This window comes from Oryzias latipes, chromosome 10 (assembly GCF_002234675.1).
Source record: "Oryzias latipes chromosome 10, ASM223467v1".
In the NCBI taxonomy this organism is placed as follows: Eukaryota; Metazoa; Chordata; class Actinopteri; order Beloniformes; family Adrianichthyidae; genus Oryzias; species Oryzias latipes.
Genome location: NC_019868.2, coordinates 4,703,526 through 4,721,863, shown reverse-complemented (window position 1 = coordinate 4,721,863; position 18,338 = coordinate 4,703,526). Strand labels below are relative to the sequence as shown.

Genomic DNA, 18,338 nt, shown 5'->3' with positions numbered 1-18,338 from the left:
GTTCAGTCTCGGTATCATTAAGTATCTCTTCCTTTTTACATACAACCCTACCCATGGGTAGATTTTTTTTTACCGAAATGTATGGATTTAAATTTGATAAAATCTTGTTTATTTGAACAAAATACTGATATATATAACACATAAGAGGTATAATTTAAAATACAACATTGTACACAAAACATGTTCAAAAACATGCTTCATAGGTTCATTGGTTACTCTAAATTGTCCATAGGTGTGTGTGCATGGGTGTGGGGTTGTCGTCCTGCGACAGACTGGTGTCCTTTCCAGAATGTCCCCTGCCTTTGCCCACGAGTGGCCGGATAGGCTCCAGCAGCCCGTGACCCCAAAAGGGGGAAAACGGAAGAAGATGAATGAATGAACATTACATACATACTTGAAAAAATGTGGGCAGATTAGTTCTGGCTATTGACCAGCAGTTGGGTCCATTTTGTGGATCACAAGAAAAAACAATTTGTCATTTGTCTGTCCTTACATGCCCCCCTTCATCCTTTACTTACTCTGGATCAGTCATCGTGGTCCCTTTGCTGAAAAACCGCCCCAAAGCATGATGTTTCCACCCCCATGCTTTACAGTAGGTATGGTGTTGTTTGGATGTCACTTTAGCATTCTTTCTTCTCCAAACATGAGGAGTAGAGTTCTTACCAAAAAGTTCTATTTTGGTTTCAACTGACCACAGGACATTTTCCCAATTCTCTTGTGGATCATCTAAATAATCTCTAGCAAACTTTAGACAGACTTGGATATGTACTGGCTTTAGCAGGACACGTCTGGCACTGCAGGAGTCCAGTCCCTGGCGGTGTAGTGTGTTACTGATGGTAGCCTTTGTCACTTTGGTCCCAGCTCTCTGCAGGTCACTCACTAGGTCCCCAGTGTGGTTCTGGGATTTTTGCTCACCGCTCGTGATCATTTAGACCCCATGACATGACCCCTAAGATCGAGGATGATCATCAGCAGTTTGAAAGTCTTCCAGTTCTCATTCAATTATTTTATGATAATTGCCCCCACTGTTGATTCCTTCACACCAGTCTGCTTACCTATTCCAGATTCAGTCTTCCCAGCCCCAAAGAGTCAAAGAGACAGTGCCAGCTTTCCGGTTCACAATTTATTGAGTTTGTGTATTATTCACAGGAACACAGTGTGATTACAGATTAACACGAGGAAACTTGTTTTGTGACAGAAAATATTACTGAAATGAGACGATTATTCTTTTGCAATCTGACCATTTCAATTCCCCCAACCCCCTGGTCCAAGCTTTGGACAGCTGCTGTTCTTCACCGACATCCTTCAAGAAAACTGGGGCTCTTTGGAAGGCCTCCAGGCCCCTCTTCAACAGAGGGTCACGGAGCCTGGGTGGTGCCAAGGCCTACGGCATTGGCATAAGCCGACAGCAGGCTGACCACCTGCCTGGTCTCCAGCGTGAGTCTGGCTTCCGTCAGCCAGTCCTCCACCACCCTCCTGGATTCACCCTTCAACTGGTTCACCAACTTAGCCGCGAGCTCCAGGTCTCCGTGCTCCAGGCAGTAGCTCGCATATGACAAAAGCTTGAACGTGTCCAAGTCCTCGCTGCTCAGCTGTGTGGGAGGGGCCGCCTGCTGGTCCTCAAAGAGAAGTGCCGCCTGAAGGTAGGACAGGAAGTACTGGTACAGAGAGTTGTGGGATTCGTCGATGAGTGCCACCCTAAGCACCAGCGACCGTAGGGAGTTGAAGCGGGCTCTGAGGGAAGCCTCGCCGTACACACCGCGTGACAGCGACTCTGCAGGAAGAGCCTCTGCCAGGGCTGAGGCGAAGTCATCTTGCCTGCAGCTGTCGCGCACCATTTGGGCTGCGCTGTCCAGAGGCACGCTGGGCTCCTCAGTGCCGGCGGTCTTCAAGGTGTGGTTGAGGGCTTCCACAGAAAGCCACAGCTGATGAGCTCTGCGGGCCTCGTCCTCCGCCACCAGGTGACCTGCAGGTCAACGCACAGCCACCAGTCAGAGCAACCGTCTGTGAGACGCCCGCTGCAGTTCCAGCAAACCATTCAAGCTGTTCTGTTCACGTCCGGAGATTGGACTGGTGCAACGAGCTGCTGTGTGTGTTGTGTCACTTACTGTCGATGGCCTCCTCCACCCCCTTCAGGCGAGCATATGCAGCATTCATGTCCAGAGTGAAGCTGTCCAGCTGTTCCTGGGTCAGCTGACGGTGCAGAGTGTCCTGCTCCAGGAGTTTACTGCTCAGAATCTGAAACCAGAACCCACAGCAGCCCCACATTAGGGACAGGTACTGAAACTCAGTGCCACATACATACGTTGATGCTGGTACAGACATACAGTCAGGACCATAAATATTTGGACAGAGACACATTCTTTCTAACTTCGTTTCTGTACATTACCACAGTGAATTTTAAATAAAACAACTCAGATGCCATTGAAGCGCAGACTTTCAGCTTTTATTCCATGGGTTGAACAAAAAGATTGCATACAATTTGAAAAACTAAAGCATTTTTTTTTAAACACAATCCCTTCATTTCATGGGCCCGTAAGTAATTGGACAATTGACTTCCATGCTATTGCATATGCAGGCGTGGGCAATTCCCTTGTTATGTCATTATGAGTGAAGCAGATAAAAGGCCTGGAGTTGATTAGAGGACTCGTGCTGCATTTTGAAGATTTTGCTGTGAACAGATTACATGCAGTCAAAGGAGCTCTCCATGCAGGTGAAAGAAGCCATCATTAAGGTGAGAAAACAGAAAAAAACCATGCCAGAAATTTCTACAGTATCAGAAGGGGCAACATCAACAGTGTGGTACATCCTGAGAAAGAAAGAAAGCAAACACTGGTGAACTCAGCAACACAAAAAGACCTGGACGTCCACAGAAGACAACAGTGGTGGATGACCGCAGATTCCTATTCATGGTGAAGAGGAACCCGTTCACAACAGCCAACCAAGTGAACAACACTCTCCAGGAGGTGGGCGTATCAATATCCAAGTCTACCGTAAAAAGAAGACTGCTTGAAAGTAGATACAGAGGCTACACTGCAAGATGCAAGCCACTCATAAGCCTCAAGAATAAGAAGGCTAGATTGGACTTTGCTAAAAAGCATCTAAAATAAGCCAGCACAGTTCTGGAAAAACATTCTTTGGACAGATGAAACCAAAATCAACCTCTACCAGAATGATGGCAAGAGAAAAGTATGGAGAAGGCGTGGAGAAGCTCCTGATCCAAAGCACACTACATCATCAGTAAAACACGGTGGAGGCAGTGTGATGGTCTGGGCGTGCATGGCTGCTAGTGGCACTGGAACACTAGTGTTTATTGATGACGTGACACAGGACAGAAGCAGCCCAATGAATTCTGAGGTGTTCAGAGACAGACTGTCTGCGCAGATCCAGGTGAATGCAGCCAAACTGATTGGGCGGCGTTTCATAATACAGATGGACAACGACCCAAAACATACAGCCAAAGCAACTTACACGTTTATTAAAGAAAAGAAGTGGAATGACTAAGTCAGTCACCTGATCTCAAACCAATTGAGCAGCATTTCACTTGTTGAAGACTGAACTTCAGACAGAAAGGCCCACAAACAAACAGCAACTGAAAGCCGCTGCAGTAAAGGTCTGGCAGACCATTCAGAAGGAGAAAACCCAGCATCTGGTGATGTCCATGAGTTCAAGACTTCAGGCTGACATTGCCAACAAAGGGTTTTCAACCAAATATTAGTAATGACCATTTTGTTTTCAGCTCTTTCATTTGTCCAATTACTTAGGAGCCCATGAAATGAAGGGATTGTGTTTAAAAAATGCTTAAGTTTTTCACATTTGTATGCAATCTTTTTGTTCAACCCAAAAGCTGAAAGTCTGCACTGTAATGGCATCTGAGTTGTTTTATTTAAGTCACTGTGGTAATGTACAGAAACTAAGTTCTATCCAAATATTTATGGTCCTGACTGTATGTAGCACTACCAGTACCATAAAACAAACACAGGTTTTCGTGGTTCACTTCAGTGCTTTGTTTTGGACGTGTCAATCTACTCCGTTTTGCTGTGCCATTCTAGCCAATCATGTTACCGTTCCAGTGATTGTGGGCAGACTTACATAAGAATGGGTGTGGTCGTAAGGGTGGGCGGAGCTTCAGTCAAATATTGAAGGTTTAAGCGAGTGAAAGTTTGGCTGAACTTCACAGCAAAAGACTGGAATTAGCAGCCTGATGGGTAAGAGTGACGTGAACGACGCGTTAACTTCTGCGCGTGTGAAAACAGAGATGCAACGCAGACTGCCAGAAAGAATCAGATAAAGCCTCTTAGGCAAATTCACCTCCGTCACGCTGCTTAATCACATGTTTCTGGAAAATACTGGCATATTTGGGGTTTTTTTGTTAATTTTTCAAGCTCTGGGGACAGTTAAAGCACCAGAGCGGTTTGGAAAGTATTGGTCAGTACCAGATAACCAGTATTCATCCCTACTCAAACCGTACAATCAGGGAGGGATGGTGTGGACAAAAAAAAAAAAAAAAAAAATCAAAGACAATATTCTCCACAAATCTTAAGATCTGCTTCTTCTACTTCTTATACGTTTATGGTTTACTTTATTTTGTTGATTGATGATGATGAAGAGCTGCTAATGTCTTCATGGACTGGCCAGTCTCTGAGCTCTTAGCCCTTGTGCTATCCGTCTTGTGGGACAGATAGCACAAGGGCTAGTCCAACGCGCCCCGTAGGGCTGATGTCCCTGTCCAGTGTGATTCAGTGCGAACACCTGCTCAGCTTCAGCTCGCAGCTCCTGCTCCTGGACCTTCAGCACATCTCGGACGTGGTCCGTGTGAGCCGCCGCTTGACGCCGCAGCTGAGTCCTCATCTCCGCCTCCATCACCTCCCTCACTTCGTTCATCTGCACACAGACAAATACGCCTCATCGGCATCACAGTTCATCTGGTCGGCACCCTGCCAACACAGCAGGGGCTGCAGTCCCCGCTGGGTCCACCTGGTGGTGCTGTTGCACTCCGAGAAGACGACTGCACTTCACCGTCTTCCTTTTATCCTGAACTCTTAGTTTGTTCTGAGGCATGTTCACACAGACCGTCTATAGATTTAAGGACGTAAAATTGACAACTTCCAATCTCCCCATTTTTTTACGTCAATCTGAATTCAACTTAAGACGTTATGTACAAAGAAACTGCTCATTATGAGTACAAATCCATACCTTTGTGCAAACATGGAATAATGAGAGAGCGCTCTCACGCTGCTCACCTCTATGAACACAGCCAGTTAATTAAAAAGAGCAGAGAGAAATATTGCTTTATTCTGAAAAAAAGGAGGGATTTGTTTTTTTGGTTTATGGCTACTGAGTTCTGGATTCTTGATTCTGTATGGTTTTTTTTAATACCACATTCTTATTTGATGTCTGCAGTGGTGGTCAGATGACCATCAGACATGTCTTTCCATAAAGCCTTCTGCTCTTCAGCAGAAGCTCCTGTTTCACTCCGGGGTCTGGTGGAAAAAGGCAGAACGTTGTCAAATCTGGGACTGAATCCCAGATGCATAAAAAGTCTGAAAAATCATTTCTCAAAGCAGAACTGTGACGCGCCTCAGCAGTAAACTCAGGGGTGTGGCTCACAGGCTACAGGTTGTGAAGCGCCGCTCTGGTGCTGCTTTTCAGAGCTGAGATTCTCCCATCTGTCTCTTCTAGACTGTCTGCTGGGTTTTGTTCACATGTGAAGAACAGAAGTCCTAAAAACAGGAGCTGCAGCTCCTCATCCATCACTCATCCCAAAGAGAAGATTACAAGCTGCAGAAACACATTTTCTATCATTCAAAACGCTGATAAAGGAGTATTTACTGATACTTTTTCTATTTGCTTCTGATGGATGACCTTTGTTGATCTTATAAACCGGATCCATGTTGTCCTGATGTTAGTTCATGATGGATCTTAATTGTTTTCTAACAGCACTTTTCTTCCACCACAGTGGTTTGGGTGTGACAACAAGAACTAAGGAGGTTTTCTGCAGCCAGATCTTCTTCTTCATGCTCGCCCTTGAAGTCTTTGATCTCAAAAAGCAGGAGGCACCTCTTGTTTTTTTTAAAATGACCAAACTGATGAAAGGATCTTCTAAACCTAACTGCAGCACGGGTCTGGATGTAGGCGCTCGTGTGTGTGTGGCGTGGCGGAGGCTCAGCATCAGGCGCCGCAGCTTCAAACCTTTCTTTCTTGCTCCAGCCGGGCCTCCTCCTTCACGTGCTGCAGTGAGGAGCTGACGGCCCTCTCCAGCACTCTCTGGTCCTCCAGCTTCTGCTGCTGCAGAGCCGCATCGATGTGGACCTGCTCCCGGACTCTCTGCTCTGCCAGCTCTCGGTTCAGCTGGTCGATCCGGCGGTGAGCGTGGGCAATCAGGGCGTTCAGGTCGTCCGTGGACAGCTTCCCCGCTAACAAAAACACACAAAATGGTTCAGTTCCTTATTCTACAACCATTCAGCTGGTTTAGTCTGCCGGGTTTTTGTGGTACTAAGATGTCCAAGTTAGAGGATGAAGGTGAGTCTGACTCACTGAGGCCTTTCCAGTTGGCTTGGATCTCTGGAGTCAGGCTGCTGACCTCCTTCTGGAACTGCTGCTTGGCTTCCTGGACCAGGTCACTGTACTGGGACACGATCTTGGACTCCACCTCAGCCGACTGCACCTGCATACAGATCCTTTCTATCACCATCATTGTCCTGGAGACGGCTTCTTAAGTGAGGCTGAAGAATGACCACTGCTTCTGGGATCAACACCTCCCAACATCTGTGAGCAGCTGAAAGCAGGGCGTTCCCCCCGTTTGGGCCTGACTCTGCCTGAAGATCTGCTGGATTTGTGAACCATGAGGAGAAATCTGCATCCAACTTACACCCAAAAGTAAGGCGCTCTTTGACATACCATGGCTCTTCAAACTCTATGAGGAAAACGTGCGATTTGTTCCATTTAACTACTAACTTAAATATGAGTCAACATGACTTCAATTATACTCCAAATGAAACTAGTCTACATGGGAGGCGGGTATCTAACTTAAAAAGCGTCCATCTGATTGGTCAAATGCATAAAGGGATTTATTTGATCCGTTGAATACTTCAAGCTGCCATAAGATTGTTTTAGCACGTTTAAGGTAACCATTTATTGCGTATTGCAAAGATTGATATCGCAATAACGATACATTTGCGATTTATTGTGCGACCTAATAATTAGGATTTTGACATGTTGGCATTAAGCCCTTTTTTTTTAACTGGATGGACTGATGTGGAGCTGGTCATTGTGGCTCAGACGCACCTCCGGCTCTCTGTCTCCACCACTGTCAAACTCAAACTCAGAGAGAAAAGCCTTGTGCTGTGGAGACGCTCTGGAGGGTGTACGGATGTGCTGAACGTACAGAAAACTCTCTCCAAATAGTAGTGGGCATCTCGGTCCTCTGCATGTCCCTCTACTGGTAACTAGCAAAGTCGCTTTTAACTCGCTACCATAAATGTTATTGTTCATATTTATTTGACGGGGAGAAATACAAAAAACACAGATCATTGCATTGAGACAATCTGATGCCGGCGTTCAAACGTCTCCCTCCTCTCCTCAGCGAAACACCAGACATAAAGCCCCCGCCCCCAACAGGCCGCCTTCAGCAGCTCTCTGCCATTCACGGCCCAAGAGACGGCGTTTGATTGCTTAACTAGTCCAACTATTTTTGTTTGATTTTTTCTGTGCTGCCGCTGACAAAAGGAATTTCCCCATCGTGGGATTAACAAAGTCTTCTATTCTATTCGCTGTGAATTGGGTCTACTGATGATTTAACTGCGGATCAGTCTAAGGCGGGGCTTAGACTCACCGCTTATGGTTCCAGACCCGCAACAAACTAACAGCTGCTTCCTAAAACTTAATAATAAGTAACAACTAATGATATTCTTCCTCCATACAATTTATATAATTTATTGGGTTTACTGGATTTAAAAAAAAATAAAGAAACAGAAAGGAGTCCGTATCAAAGTGAATTTGTTTCCATCATCTCACTTAACTTAATTTAACTCTGGGTGTTTGACAGACAGAAGTCCATTCAAGGTTGTCGAAAATGGACAAAAGATCAAAGGAAACATCACGCTCATAAAGAATAAAAATACTTAAATACATATCCTGTCTGGAACTTTCTCATGTATAAAGTAAAATGTTTTGTTAAAAAAACAATGTCGTTGCAAAATGAGGAAATAAAACACTTTGTTCTTAATTTGTTATTTGTATATTTATTTATTTTTCTTCCTCATAAAGTATCGATAAGAATGTAGTTAAAATACCGGATCGATAAGCAGTATCGATAAGAGTAGTAGTACCGTTACAACCTTAACGATACCCATCCCTATTTGCCACTGTGCACTTTTTGTTTCAACTTAACATAAATTATAAATCCTCCAATTTATGCTGAAGTTTGACTTTATTACTATTAAAAACTTTCAGGGAAATCTTTATTTCACTTAAAACAAAACTAAAAAATTGCTGCTGAGCCTGTTGCTCCCTGCACTTCTAGGAGGAGCTATGTCTTTGGTTGTTTATTTACCGGTACTTGTTTTTTGAAATAAACTAATTGTTTGTGTTTGTATTCTTCTAAATTGTAAAATATTGTCACCTTTACTGCAAATAAATATCGCCTCCAAATACTGATTACCTGCCTCCTTGAGTAATAATGTGTCCTCTAGCCTGAGACCGGGTTAGAGGCAGAGAGAGCAGAGCAGCTGCTAACCTGAGCCACGACTCTGTCCAGGTCCACCACCATCTTATGCAGGTTCTCTTCAGCTGCCAGGACCAGCGGGCGGACGGCGGCCACCTTCAGGTCTTTGGAGCCGTTGATGGTGGCCCTCAGACCATCCAGAGCTTCCCTGCAGGGACGAAAACACAGCTTCAGGGGACGGCGGCGCTCTGTGAGCGGCGGAAGGACACGTGCACACGCCTGAGTGCACGCTAGGAAACGAGGGGAATGTAAAAACAGTCCGACAGCTGGAGATGTTCTGCTGTTCTGAGGCCCAGAACGGCAGAGGAGTGCTGCTAAAGAGCTCAGGAACCAGCAGACAGCAGAGGTGACCTGAGGTCAACAGGGTGACATGTTTTCGGGGTGGGGGTAACTTGCTTGGCTTTCTGAAGGGCAGCTGTCGCGTCCGTCACAGCAGAGGTCCGGTCCATCAGAGCAGCTTCTAGATCCTTCCACTGGACGGACTTCTCCTCGGGAGGACTCTGCTGGGAACAGAGTGTCAGGTCACTGAACTCCTCCCTCTAACGAGCCAATCACATTCCAGAATGTTCCACTGCTGTTGCACCTTCTGTTAATCAATAATCCACATTCGTTTTCAAACCTCTATACCGTAATTCAATCTGAATAAAATCAAACCTCATCATGACAGGTTTTATTTTTGAAATGCTAATTTCCTCTCAGCCCTCCATAAAAAAAAGATGACAGACATTTTCTGTCATCTTTGGAAAAGCCGTGACAAATTTAAAATCCAGAGTTTATACTAAGAAGCTTTTGTCTACTCTTTTTTTATGTTGCTGCTGGAAGCTTGATTGGAAATGTTTATGGAGCATTTTTGTGTGTAATTTTGCTGTTAAAAAGCAAAATAATAGTCTCTGCTAAAATATTTAGTTGCTTTCATTTTAAATTACTCTCTAGAATCCTTTTAATTTATTATTATAAACAAACCTGAGCTTCCATTAACAAAATGATTCATTTCCTTATTTAAAAACTCACAAAAAAAAAAACAAGAAATCTCCCAAATGAATCAGGAATCCATTATCCAAGTAACGATGGACTCCTTTTTTTTTTTTGGGTGGTCTTCCATGACACTGACCACAGGCCCCAGGCCGCTGAGGCCATGGCAGTACCTCTGCTTCCATGGCCTCCTTCAGCTTCTGCGTGTGCTGGTTGATGGCCTGCAGCGCCGCCTCCTGGGCTCCGATGGCCTGCAGCGCTGCTCTGGCTGAACAGGCCAGAGATTCCTCCAGACTGCTGGACACCGCTGGAGAACGGCAAACATCAGACAACCGGCATGAGCCTCACGGTTCTGTTGGAAACTGTCACAAGTCGGGCGTCTGCTGAAGACCCCTCCCACACTGAGGAGACAGTTGAGGTTCTGCCTCAGAGAAATCAGGTTCTCGCGTCAAACCTGCTAAAACGTTCTGCTCATCCTGGTCCTGTTGGGCCAGACGGGCCGACACCTCCTCGGCCGGACGCTCCACCAGCTGTTCTGTGGACCCGGCGGGCGAATCGGCGCCGCTGTGGGCCGCCTCTGAGCCAACGTGGTGACACTCGTCGCAGTGCTCTGAAAAAGAGAGCGCACGCTGAAGAGCGTGCACGTGGACCACTGATAACAGCAGCAGTCAGCCCCCCCTCCACAACTATTTACTGCTAACAGTGACCCTGCTAATGGTAACCATCAACGAGTAACAACTCCCCTAGCCCTGCAGTAATCTGATTACTCTACACATGTTCCTGCTGGGTGATTTACCTGTGACCGCTGTGGGTTGGGTGTCAAACGGCGCCGGGACTGAAGGGACGTCGCTGCTGGCAGAGATGATCTGGGTGGCCTCGGCTGAAGCTCCTGGAGGAACAGACAAGGAGAAGATGAAGGTGGAGTGGACCGGTCGTGGAGAAGGACCTAAAGGTCTGACACAAACTCATCCTGAGCTCAGGATCTGTCCTTCAGTGGAACATGGTGTGTGTGAAAGGACAGGCTAGGATCTTCTCTGTCCTCTAAATCCTTGTTTTTCAACCTTTTTTGAGCCACGGCACACTTTAACCATGACAAAATCCTGCAGCACACCAGCATCCAAAAATGACAAAAAAAGAGAAACTCATAGTCTGTATTGATCTACAGCACCTCCACAATCACACGTGCATTTTTGTGATGATTGTGGCAGAAAAGCTGGAAGCTGCAGCTGTTTTTTCTAAAAGATGTAATAAAAGTTAAGTTAGAAGATTTAAAAACTGTTTGATGTGTGTTCGTTGTGGTTTCAAGACGTTAAGAGGAGAGACTCATTGTACGCTGAGATGCTGTCACTCTAACCCAATGCATTATGGGTGATGTAGTGATGTCAGACAGACTCACTTCTCTGAGCTTCATTGTTTTGTTCACCTGTTCCACGGTCTGATACCAGATTCTGTGGAAAGCTACACCGCTAAAGACGAGCTTTAGCTGGAATTTTTGTTAGAACTGAGAGACTTTAGGAGCAGAATCAGAACAAGGAAGTGAAGAGTTTAACCACTTCTGATTGGTCAGACTGATGACATTTGATTAAGCCTCCAAGAATGATTGGTGGAGACAGTTAAAGGGGCGGGACTTTTTCAGAAATCAGCTGACGCTGCGGCTAAATCGCAGTACCATCATTCTTATCAAAATGTCTTTAATAGAATCAAATAAACACAAAGAAAAGTCTTTTATGATCTTTCATATTCCTAACTACTCAGTGTTTTATCAGGGCCTGTTTGGATGAACAAAGAGCTGATTTCCTGGAGATGGGAAATGTTTTTAGATCAGTTAATGAGGGCAATTTCCCACGGCACACTGGTTGAAAAACACTGATTTATATAGTATTGTGATATATATCTGTATTTGTGAGTTATGTTTTTAAGGTTGTGGAATATTTACTTTCCACCCCACCCCCCCTTCATGCCTCTCATTCTGCCTTGAAAAATCCTAATGGGAGGATCTTTGACACCATTTCTCGTTCTTTGCACACATGTTTATCTTTGTACGTGTCTGCCTGGTTAACACAACTTTCTGTGTGTGGAGGTTTTTAGAACTGATGCCCTTCCCACAGCAAAGCCTTCAACTATTACGCTTTGGATTCCTCACAAACCCTCTGACGGCTGGTCCTCGTGAACAACGGCTCAGAGGGTCTGTACCTGCTCAGCTGCAGGTTCTGGTTCCAGAACTCACCCTCCATGGTGACAGCAGGGGGCGACACGGAGGGAGTGGGCTCTGTGGACCCCGTTTGGGCGGCCCCCTTTACTTTCTTCTCTGACTGGACCTTGGAGGTCTTGGCTTGTTTCTCCAGCATGGATTGAGGCCGAGTGGACTCCAGCTGAATGTCAGGAACAGGCATAATTGTCAAAATGTGGCATTAAAATATGAGTCTAATTAATCATTCATGCATCATCCACAGCAAATCCTCCGTCTAACCCCCCCCCCCTGCATCACCCTAAGTCACACTCATGTCCTCCTGCACTACAGCCGTCAGCCTCCTCTTTGGTCTTCCTCAGGTGAGTCTTTCAAAATACATAATCACAGATAATTGTTCCAAGTTGCTTCAAAATAAAAGGCAGAGAAACTGTCCCTCAAAAAATAGAGAACTTGTGGTAACACAGTTTAAGAAAAAAGGCTGCAGATAGCGGTTATTACATCCGTTAGTGGTTAATGGGTGAACTTTCTATGCTTAATCCTTTATTCTCAATTCAGCAAACATTTCATTCACCTTGTAAAACAACAAGAAACCACTTTTAAAAACGAGGATGGAGTTTTGAACGGTAAATAAAATGCAACAAATCCTTGAAAATCAAAGCATTATAAATTCTTAAACAATCATAACAATAGGTGAGACCAAAACTTGACTTTGTCCCCCCAGTCGCTCGTTGTTTTTTAGAATGTTTCTGAAGTGGGCGGGGCTAAGACTGGTCCACCAGCTCCTCCCACTTCAGAATCCTCTGGGGTCTGAGTCAAGATCCCATAAACCAGGACCAAACCATCATAATAAAACACATGTGTGGCACGTTCAGGAAAAGCGCTTTTAGCAGACGGCGTCCGATGTCTGAAAGTCTTGGAGACAATATTTTGGCCAGGCAGCAGTTGGCACTTCTGTGAATTAAAAAGGGTCGGCATCCATGAAGTCCATGATTGTTCAAAGTTCAACTGGTTGACCTTTCAACGGGCGATGAGTGGCTGGGCGTTTGGTACATAGAGCCCAAAAATGGGCTTAAGACATGGCGAAGTGATGCGTGAAGGTGGCAGCCCAAAACATGCATTTATATAGACTTTTCATTGAAAGGGGTCACTTGAATGCATGTTTGCGAGGTCAGTATCAACATGGCACAAGGACTGGACCCACAAACGGGTTTGGATCTTCTCAGTTCTCCATCTGTGCTGTTGCTCACCTGCTTTCTGATGGGGTGGCCGGCATTCTGAGGAGCAGGTCCCAGGACTAGACCAAACACCGAGTCGGAGTAGGGAACGTTCTTCTCCACCGCTGCTCTGAACTTGGGGTCCCACTGGGCGTACAGAATGGTGCCTCCGACCCCTCCACCCACGCTCAGCAGGCTGGCGGCCACCACCTTCGCAGCCCCGCTGTGAAGAAGTGAGGGCGGTAGGTGAAGCTCCAGAGATCCCCAACGATGGGAGCGGCTCGCTCAACATTGATTACCTGCCCTGGGACGAGGTGCTGTACTGCCTGGGGGGCTGCAGGTGAACCACAGAACTTCTGCCGCCGTTCCTCTGTAGGAACCACATGAAGAACAGACGACAAATTCAAAGAGCTCTCAGGATCTACCAGCAGATCCTTACTAACCGCTTCTAATGGAAGATTCTTCTGTTTTCAGATTTATGATCGGAAATGTTCAGGGGGGAAAAAGCTGTCCTATTTGTATTTCTACTCAAGTGAGGATCCTTCAGATGATTTATCATCACCGCTCAGAAGCTTCATCAGGAAGCCTGTCCACCAGCACCAAGGTGGAGAAGCTTTTATTTTGAAAATACGGAGCTGAACCTTTAGGTTCCAGAAGAATCTTCACGTGCCCCTCATCTGGACAAGAATTTTTAAAATGACGTCACTCCATCAGTACACTTATCTGGCACAGGCGCGTGTCAGATAAGTGTACTGATGGATTGACCTCGGCCTCCAATGTGATGGGCATGAACGCGTATAGCAGGTCCAAATGATTAGAAGGACTCTAGCTAATTTAAGACCCGGGAGGGCAGTCCTCCCTCCTGGCTCCTCCACCTTGAACTTTTCAGGTCACGCAAGTAGCCGCGCGAGGTGCGGACACGCGGTCTTACCCGCGCGGGGCCCGCGGCGCCTCTCAGAAGCAGCCTCAGCATGATCCTCGGTCGCTCCTGTCGGTACAGAAGCGAATCAGGAGCAACACCGGCGTCCTACTAGTTCTCCTTCAGCTGTGTCTCACTGTCGACAGAACCGGAACCCACAGCTTTCGTTCTCTGGCTCAACGGGGCCATGCTGCCCCCTGCTGGCCAGGAGGAGGAACTGCACGAGTTCATTTTGATTAAAAATAGAAAAGTTCACGTAATATCTCAAATGAAAGTGCAGTGCTGTTCTACTGTTCTCCACCGGTTTGAGCCTGTCAGTCTGTCTTACTTGGAAAAATTAATTAGTCAGATGAAGCCATCAGGATCTCCCAATGATCCAGTTCCACCTCGTCTTTTTAAAGAAGTGTTTCCCACTCTGGCTCCTTATGTTCTCAGTTAAATTAACGGCAGTTTAATTCACGGGAGTGTGCCCTCGTGCTTCAAACATGCAGTAGTAACACCACTGATTAAAAAGCCTGGCCTGGACTCCTCCATTTTGTCAAACTTTAGACCAATTTCTAAGCTCCCCTTCCTTTCGAACGTTTTGGAGAAAATTGTGTACTGCCAGTTAACAACATTTTAGAGGAGAACAGCATTCTTGAGGTGTTTCAGTCAGGATTTAAACCCCGTCACAGTACCGAGTCTGCGCTATTGAGGGTTTCAAATGACATTTTTCTAGCATCGGATGCCGGTCACCATGTTGTTTTGGTCCTGCTCGATCTGGCAGCTGCATTCGACACAGTTGACCACCAAATCCTTTTGTCTCGCCTGGAAAGCTGGGTGGGTCTTCGAGGTAGTGCTTTAGAATGGCTCAGATCGTACTTAAATGAGAGGAGCTTCTGTGTCCGTCTTGGACGTGCAGAATCCCGTAGAGCAACTTTCACATGTGGCGTACCTCAGGGCTCCGTTCTGGGGCCTCTCCTTTTTTCATTATACCTGCTTCCACTTGGGTCTATTCTCCGCAAACACGGGATTTCATTCCACCTCTATGCTGATGACAGTCAGATTTTTTTTTTTTTTTTTTTTTTTTTTTTTTTTTTTTTTTTTTTTTAACTTGTCCTGTCCAACAGCTAGGCAAACAGATGAGAGCTGAGGGCCTCTTGTGTTGGACATATTTTATTTTAACAAGAGGGGTTATTCATCTTCAGACAAACCAAAGGTATGTCTGAATAAACCCCTTTTGTAATTGAGGCCAAAATTTATTAATTTCAATCATGTTTGAAAATCTTTGGTGTTGGACCGGACGGAAAAGGAAAGAGGGGAAGAAGAGAGAGGGACGTTAGAGAGGGGGGGGGGTAGGAGGGTGATAATAGGAGGGGAAGGGGGGTAAGACCATGAAGCAGCATAGAGCAGACAGGTTTACTGGTTGTTTATCGTTACGGTACGGTTCAAATGTAGTACAAAAAGGGCGGGGCCTGTTCACACACACTCAAATATTATCAACACACCTGCTAGCCGCAAAAATGTCCACATGTCAACATGCACACAAAACAGATAGTGTTCACAAACGCATACCTATGCCTTTAAACCAACTAGTGTGAAATCTTTCATTCATTCAATCATGCAAACTATTAGTGCAAAGGTGAGCTAACACCTGTGCTCAGGTGAGTGTTTATGTTCTTCTAAAATGGATGGTGGAATGTGAAAAGAAGGAGGAGGAGCGCCCAGCCACCCCCACACCCATACCCCCGCCGCAGCAGCAGCGGCAGCCGGAATTCCCCCAACGCCACACGGGAACAGGCAGGGAACAACCGCCCCCCGGGCGACCAAGACCGCCACCCAGGCCAGGGCCAGCCGGACCGCCGCGAGGCCCCCAGAGCCAGAGAGCAGGGAGGCGCAGAGGGAAAGAGAGCGCCGCCCCAGCCCAGCCAGGAAAGCAGCCCCCCGCCGCGCCGGAAGAGCCCAACGCAGGGCCCCACCGGAGAGGGACGCCCACAGCCCCAGACGAGCACCCCACCACCACCCAGGAGTTCCGGGCATCCCCCCGCCCCGACCCCAGGTACGAGCCAGGACCCCCCAAGGGAGACCCGCTCCGCACTCCAGGCAGCCACCCACCCGGCCCACGGTTGGTCCAGGTAGGAGCAAGGCAGGGGCCCGCCGCCCCCGCCCAGGAGGGGGGAACCCCGGGGAAAAAAGGGCGGCCCACAAGGGATGTTATAAATATGGCCCGACCAGGCTCGGCCATGTTGGAAGTTTGGCGGGGCCCAGCGCCCAGGGGCAAGGACCAGGACCCACCCCCCAGGGACACGAACACCCCCGGCTCAGGTGTAATATGAACCCCCCCACCGTGCGGAGAGAGCACCGCCGGGCCCAGGGAGCCGGCACCCAAGGGACACGGCCGCCATCGCCAAGGGGCCCGCACCCCCCACCAGGGAAGGGGTAGGGGACAGATGGACCCAGGTCCCACCTTCCTTGTAAAATGTGTGTGCGTGTATGGGTGTTTGAGAGGGTGTTTGTGTGCATGTGTGTGTGTTTATGTTTGAATGTATATATTGAAGGGGGAGGGGTGTGTGTACTAAGGGGGGTGCAGTTAAAATTGGCGAGTAGGGCACTAAGGGGACATCTCCTGATTACTCACAGTGATGTCCCCTCACCCTCCACACCAAGGGGCCCTAAATGTCTAAGGTGCGGTTAAAATTGGCGGGTAGGGTGCCAGGAGGACATCTGCTGCTTGCTTGCAGTGATGTCCAAGCACCCCCCCTACCAAGGACCCTACATGTCTAAGGTGCAAATAAAACCGAAAGAGGGGGGGCCCACTCCATACGGCAACCATAGGAGGGGGGCCACTCCCAAGTAGCCCCCCCCCCAAGGCGCATCGCAGGCTAGACCCCCCACCCCCTCACCCTAATATGAGGTTATATAAGGAAGGGGGTAAGTTGGGGACAGCTGGTAGACTGTCCCCCGGTGGTCAAACAGCCGTCCCCCAGCCCACCCCCAGCAAAGGGGCCAGGGCCACCCAGCCCAGGGGCCCACCCCCGGAGGCGCCGACACCCCAGGCCCGGCACCACCCACCCCACACAGAGAGAGAGGAGCCAGAAAGCGTCGCCCCCCCCCCCGGAGCAAGCCCAGGCCCCCACCCCCAGACGCCGGCCCTAGAAGAGCTCTGGTCAGGCCTCGACGGGACCGAGGAGGCCAACCGGCCGAGGCAACCACTGATTGCCTCAGCGGAGACCCCAACCCGCTAGCCCCCCCGACCCGTACTAATAATGGGCCCCCCCTCCCCCCCAGAACGCCCCCCCACAGGACAGGGCCGACAAGCCCCCCACCCCACCCCACCCCAGACCCCGCAGCCGAAGCGGGTGACACCCAGAGCGACCGGGGGCCCCGAGAGGGTTGTCCCGTCCCGCCCCAGAGCCAGGGAAGGGCCGATCCCAGCCCCAGGTGCAGATGGGCAGCCCATCCGGCGCCGCTGGGCCCCCCCCACCCGAGCAGGGCCCCCCGCCAACCCCCCCCAGCACAGGCAAAGGGACCACCCCCCCAAGCCAAGCCAGACCACCACCCCACCCCCCCACCACGCACCCCCACACCCAAGCCCAGAGGACCACGCAGCGCCCCAGCCCGCCCCACCCAGGCACCGGACCCGACCCCCCGACCAACGGAGCCCCCCACCGCCCCCGCCAGGCACCGGAAGCCCCGACCCCCACCCCAAACCACGGCAGAAGGGCAAGGAGCAGCGACGACCAAGCCCCCCACCCCCTTAGTCATGGAGTCAGCCACAGGAGACCAGAGAGATTGAATTCTTTCAAAGTTACTTGAGCTTTGGGCTGACATTTTTTCCAAGCTGATATGATCAAACAGCAGATTTCTGTGTTGACTTATGTTTATATTTTTCTTGTTTTTCCAATTTATTAAAATAGTTTTTTTGGCAATACAAAGAGTTATGAAAATGATAGAAGCTAATCCTTCTTCTATATCGATGGCACTCATGTCACCAAGCACACAAAGTGACGGTGAGGCAGTGATTGAAACCTTAAGCCAGACTGATAAATCGGCACATACCTGCTGCCAGAGAGCCTGGACAGGAGTGCAGAACCACAGTGCGTGCATGTAGCTGTCGGGTAGATTATTATCACAGTGCTCGCAAATGTCTGAGTTACTGAGACCCATCTTGAACATCCTCTGTCCAGTGTAGTAAATTCTGTGAAGAGTTTTGAGATGGATTAGCTGCAGATTTGGACTTTTTGTCAGTTTAAAGGTGTTTAGACAAAGTTCTGACCAGAAGCTTTCATCTGTGCTGATGCTCAAATCTGCATCCCATTTTTTTGTTGGAAGGGCAAT

At 48.1% G+C, this 18,338-nt stretch overlaps 1 protein-coding gene across 2 annotated transcripts; it reads right to left on the bottom strand.

The window, feature by feature from the left end:
- Positions 1–1,104: 1,104 nt before the first annotated feature.
- Positions 1,105–14,192, bottom strand: immt (inner membrane mitochondrial protein). Of its 2 annotated transcripts, none has more exons than XM_011473181.3 (14): positions 14,034–14,192; positions 13,402–13,472; positions 13,136–13,325; positions 11,925–12,069; positions 10,494–10,586; positions 10,152–10,307; positions 9,871–10,004; positions 9,122–9,228; positions 8,738–8,873; positions 6,538–6,667; positions 6,193–6,416; positions 4,753–4,884; positions 2,109–2,238; positions 1,105–1,966 (listed from the first exon to the last, which is right to left on the bottom strand). In XM_011473181.3, the coding sequence occupies exons 1-14, from the start codon at positions 14,073–14,075 to the stop codon at positions 1,359–1,361; spliced, it is 2,298 nt and encodes a 765-aa protein (XP_011471483.1). In that variant the 5' UTR covers positions 14,076–14,192; the 3' UTR covers positions 1,105–1,358. The 2 variants fall into 2 exon arrangements, with proteins under 2 accessions (XP_011471483.1, XP_004086557.1); XM_004086509.4 differs by having other exon boundaries at positions 9,122–9,225.
- Between the last annotated feature and the right edge of the window lie 4,146 nt (positions 14,193–18,338).

Coding starts and splice junctions, on each gene's coding strand:
- immt (XM_011473181.3), bottom strand. CDS start 14,075: ATGCTGAGGCTGCTTCTGAGAGGCGCCGCGGGCCCCGCGCGG. Junction 13,473..14,033: donor GCGCCGCGGGCCCCGCGCGG/GTAAGACCGCGT, acceptor TGGTTCCTACAG/AGGAACGGCGGCAGAAGTTC. Junction 8,874..9,121: donor GCTGCCCTTCAGAAAGCCAA/GCAAGTTACCCC, acceptor TCGTCCCTGCAG/GGAAGCTCTGGATGGTCTGA.